Raw genomic sequence first — 3931 nt, 5'->3', positions numbered from 1 at the left:
AATTTGGAACTTATCATTAAAAAAAAAAAAGTACACGATAAACTCTATTTCCTTATCATTATCCACCAAAAAAAAATTAAAAAGTAATGTACAAATTCTACACATTATTTTTTGTAATTTTTTTAAAAATCTAAAAAATAGAAATGGGCTCCCAACCTCTTCTTCTTTTTTTTTCTTTTTTTTTTTTATTTTTTTTATTTTTTTTTATTTTGAAAATTATTCTTAAAAGTGAGAGCAAACACGTAAAATATTAAAATTTTTATCTAAAAACTAGTTTCAAGTTCAATTTTTTTGAAAATTGTTTTTATATTGTTTTGAAAACCAAAACAAAAATCCTCCTACCAAATAGGCCCTTGAGCTCTCAAAAGACTAACGTCCATTATAATTCTCTCAGTGATATTATTTTGCAAAGCATTCAGTCATTTAGAGACTTACAGACTACTGAAAAAAAGAACCAAGCAACCCAAGCAATACTTAAGGATAAGCACTATGCTTATCAACTCTTATTCAAAGACTTCCTAATTGATAAGGATAAGCACTGTGCTTATCCAAAGACTCAAAACAAATATGAAATCTTTTCACGTTGAACTTCGAGACAAGGCCTTGAAATTATAAATCATATTCATTTTGGTGCCCCTTTTGAAGTGTAAACTTCATGATGAGCTTGGTATTTGGTGATCAGTTTGTCTCGAGGGGGCCATCTTTCTTTAATTATTGGAGCATCTGCGAAATTCTGGATCCATTCTAATAACAAGGGAAATTTTTCATGATCTATCAAGGTCGCACCACATACCTCCTCCCACACACTTAGCAAATTAGCAAGCCAACCAAAAGCAAGGTCTACAAGTCCAATTGTCTCTCCATTGAAGAATTTTTTTCCAGTAAGCTGTCTTTCTACAAATCCCAAGTTCTCCTGGGCTGTAACGATAGCTTCCTCTTGATCCTTCCCTTGCTTGATAAAAACATTCCATATTGATGGCAAAACCTACATTGGTACTCAATAAAATATATAGTCATACTAACAAGTATTTAGGATGGAACAGCAGTTTTGCATGAACATAACATAAAAATTAGTTCCAAAATTTTAGCAAAACAACTATATCAGATTTATGGGTGATGAATTTTTATTTTTGTAGATTTAATTTGATAGGATTTAAACCCTATAATATCCACATCATAAATTTTGCTCATTAGGATCACAGTCCAATTTCTAGTATAGGCAGATTCATCTAGAAATTTAATAGACTATTTCGGTATCAATAAATAAAGGTGTACTGTTTTGAGATTATCGTTTAAAAAAAATGTGTATATCTGTATATATTAAAATGATTTAGAAAGTTAGTTATTACATTTTTAACTGTCAAAAATATCCCTAATTTAATTAATCTATTCTTATTTATTAAAAAGAGAAATAAGGTTAAAATGGTAAATCAACTAAAACTTTCCCACTACCCTCACACTTCCCACTTCTAGCCTCATTACCCCATGTTTCTAACCAAAAATAAGAAAAAAAAGACTACCCACCCACAATTCCTATAAAAAAAAAACTACCAATGGTTCCAATAAATAAAATTATTAAAAATAAAAAAATAAAAAATTCCATAAAAAATAAAAAATAAAAAAACTACTCACATCACATAAAATTATTTCACCACAAACGCTTAACACTCATCACACACCTAGGTTTTTTTGTGATTGAAAATATATTAATCTCAAATTATAATTTATTAATTATTAACTTTTATCCAAAAAAAAAAAGAGCCTCTGAGCACAAGCGTGAGCACGTGCTCAGAGGTTAGTGTGTGTGTATATATATCTTCTTCTATATCTATATATTAAGAAGATTCACAAAGTTAGTTATGGCTTTATAAAATGTCAAAAATACCCTAGTCTAATTAGATAATCTTTATTATTAAAAAATAAAAATAGATTTAAAATTGTAATTCAACAAAATTCTAAAAGAAAAAGAAAAAAAAAACTACCAGATAAACTTTTTTTTCGAAAAAATTAACACACTCTCTATTTGAATATATCCATGCACGTTTGATACATTTTTTCCCTAAAAACTAGCACACATTAAACCCAGCAGTTGCTTCTTTTCAGATCCAAAATTTTACTTTCTTAAAAATTCATTCCATGTAACCTCACTAACAATAAATAAATTCAAATTGAAAAATTATATTAAACTCAAAATGATAAAAAAAAAAAAAAAAAAAAATCCTCATCACCCGTGTAGCGTGTGTGACGAGACTAGTATATATTATTTGCATGTGCATGACTTTAATGGTTTTGTAAAAGCCCATGTAGATTTTTATGGACATTTACAAATACAAGTTTCTACATAATCCATTTCATAAAACAAAAGGACAAAAAAAGAAAAGTCTAAAGCCCAATTACAGCCCAACAACATATTTATATGACTAGAGAAATTTTTTTTTTCCGAACTTAGTGTGCGTTTGAGAAGCATGTTTTGTGCTTTCCATGACCACTTTTTTTTTTTTTTTTAAGTTGTGATCATTGACTTTTTTCCATAAATAGTGCACATATATACAGTTCATGAGGCCCGCAAACTTCACTTTGTGAAGAGGGGGTGGGAAGTAGTGGATTAAGGATCGACCTGAGTCCAGTATCTTGTGCACTCCACCCAATATGTTGGCCATGTATTTAAAAATTATCCCATGACAACATCTCATCGGTTCGGTGTACAAGAAGCACTGAATCATTTAAACAATTGGACTGTGGATAATAAAACCAAATAGGCTGCGTTCTTCTTTTCCCTTGTGTTTTTTTTAGAAAACAACTTGTGTTTTTTAAATTCTCACAACTTCCGTCCATCCTAATTGTTTCAATTTCTCACAACTTCCAAAACTCTTTTTTCCCACTTTTCCTATTTTCATACACGCTTCTAACTAATTATAAGCTCTCTCTACTTTAAACCAACACAAAATTGCTATGTTTTTGTACCGGCGAAGCTACTGGTACGACAACTACTAGTCATACCAATTCATGTGATGCGAAATTGACTTCCTTAAATTCAAGCCTAAATGTTTTAATGTTTTATTCAATGACAATAAATTTTATTAATTGAGTTAATTGGAGCATGATGACCATATATATTCAATACATAAACAAAAAATCTAATTATCAGAAAAACCACTAAATTAACTCAGTCAAATTTTTCAACAAAATATATTTGCTATTATTTAATGCAATATATATATATATATATATATATAATTTTTCTAATAAAATTACTCTCTTACCTTTAAACTGTGACTACTAAGAAATAACAACATAAATAACTGATTACTTGAGTCTTAAATGGAGGATCAGAGGTTACTTTACCTTATCATCTCCAAATTTGGCCCAAAAGCGTGCCGTGGCTCGTTCAGAAGGATCTTCAGGCAGTAATGGAGTCTGCTTCCATGTCTCATCGATGTATTCAAGAATTACAAGTGACTCCAGTAATGGTTTTCCATTGTGAACAAGCACTGGTACCTTCTTGTAGATAGGATTATACTGAAGAAGTAAAGAGCTCTTGTTGGAGAGATCTTCAAATATGGTATCATATTGAATGCCCTTCAAGTCTAGTGCCCAAACGACCCTTAAAGCAAAGCGACTTGACCAAGTTCTGAAGAGCTTCAGTTCTGCCATTATTATGAGTTGATTTGCTGTTACCATAGCTGATGAGGCCATTATAAAGGCATTTTCCTGTGGAATTTGGATAACATCCCTATAATTTACTCTATTTGTAATTGAACCATTAAAAAATGGCAGAATCTCGCCAGTTCTCTAAAGTTTTGCCGTAATATATTAAGGGCGCATATCAATAAGGTAAGGGACTGTTTGGTCTGAGCAAAAAAGATGGTGTATTTTGTATTTGGTTTCAGTTTTTTATATGACACATTACTAAAATACGGACTTGTTTGGA

General features: G+C 30.3%; 1 protein-coding gene across 1 annotated transcript; it reads right to left on the bottom strand.

Annotated features, from left to right (window-relative positions):
* Positions 1-359: 359 nt before the first annotated feature.
* Positions 360-3775, bottom strand: LOC115986775 (probable glutathione S-transferase). Its single transcript, XM_031110062.1, has 2 exons — positions 3346-3775; positions 360-985 (listed from the first exon to the last, which is right to left on the bottom strand). The coding sequence occupies exons 1-2, from the start codon at positions 3694-3696 to the stop codon at positions 623-625; spliced, it is 714 nt and encodes a 237-aa protein (XP_030965922.1). The 5' UTR covers positions 3697-3775; the 3' UTR covers positions 360-622.
* Positions 3776-3931: the final 156 nt, after the last annotated feature.

The sequence above is a fragment of the Quercus lobata genome, chromosome 4, assembly GCF_001633185.2.
Source record: "Quercus lobata isolate SW786 chromosome 4, ValleyOak3.0 Primary Assembly, whole genome shotgun sequence".
In the NCBI taxonomy this organism is placed as follows: domain Eukaryota; kingdom Viridiplantae; phylum Streptophyta; class Magnoliopsida; order Fagales; family Fagaceae; genus Quercus; species Quercus lobata.
Note: the sequence above shows the minus strand (reverse complement) of the source record. Positions and strands in the feature narration are given on the sequence as shown.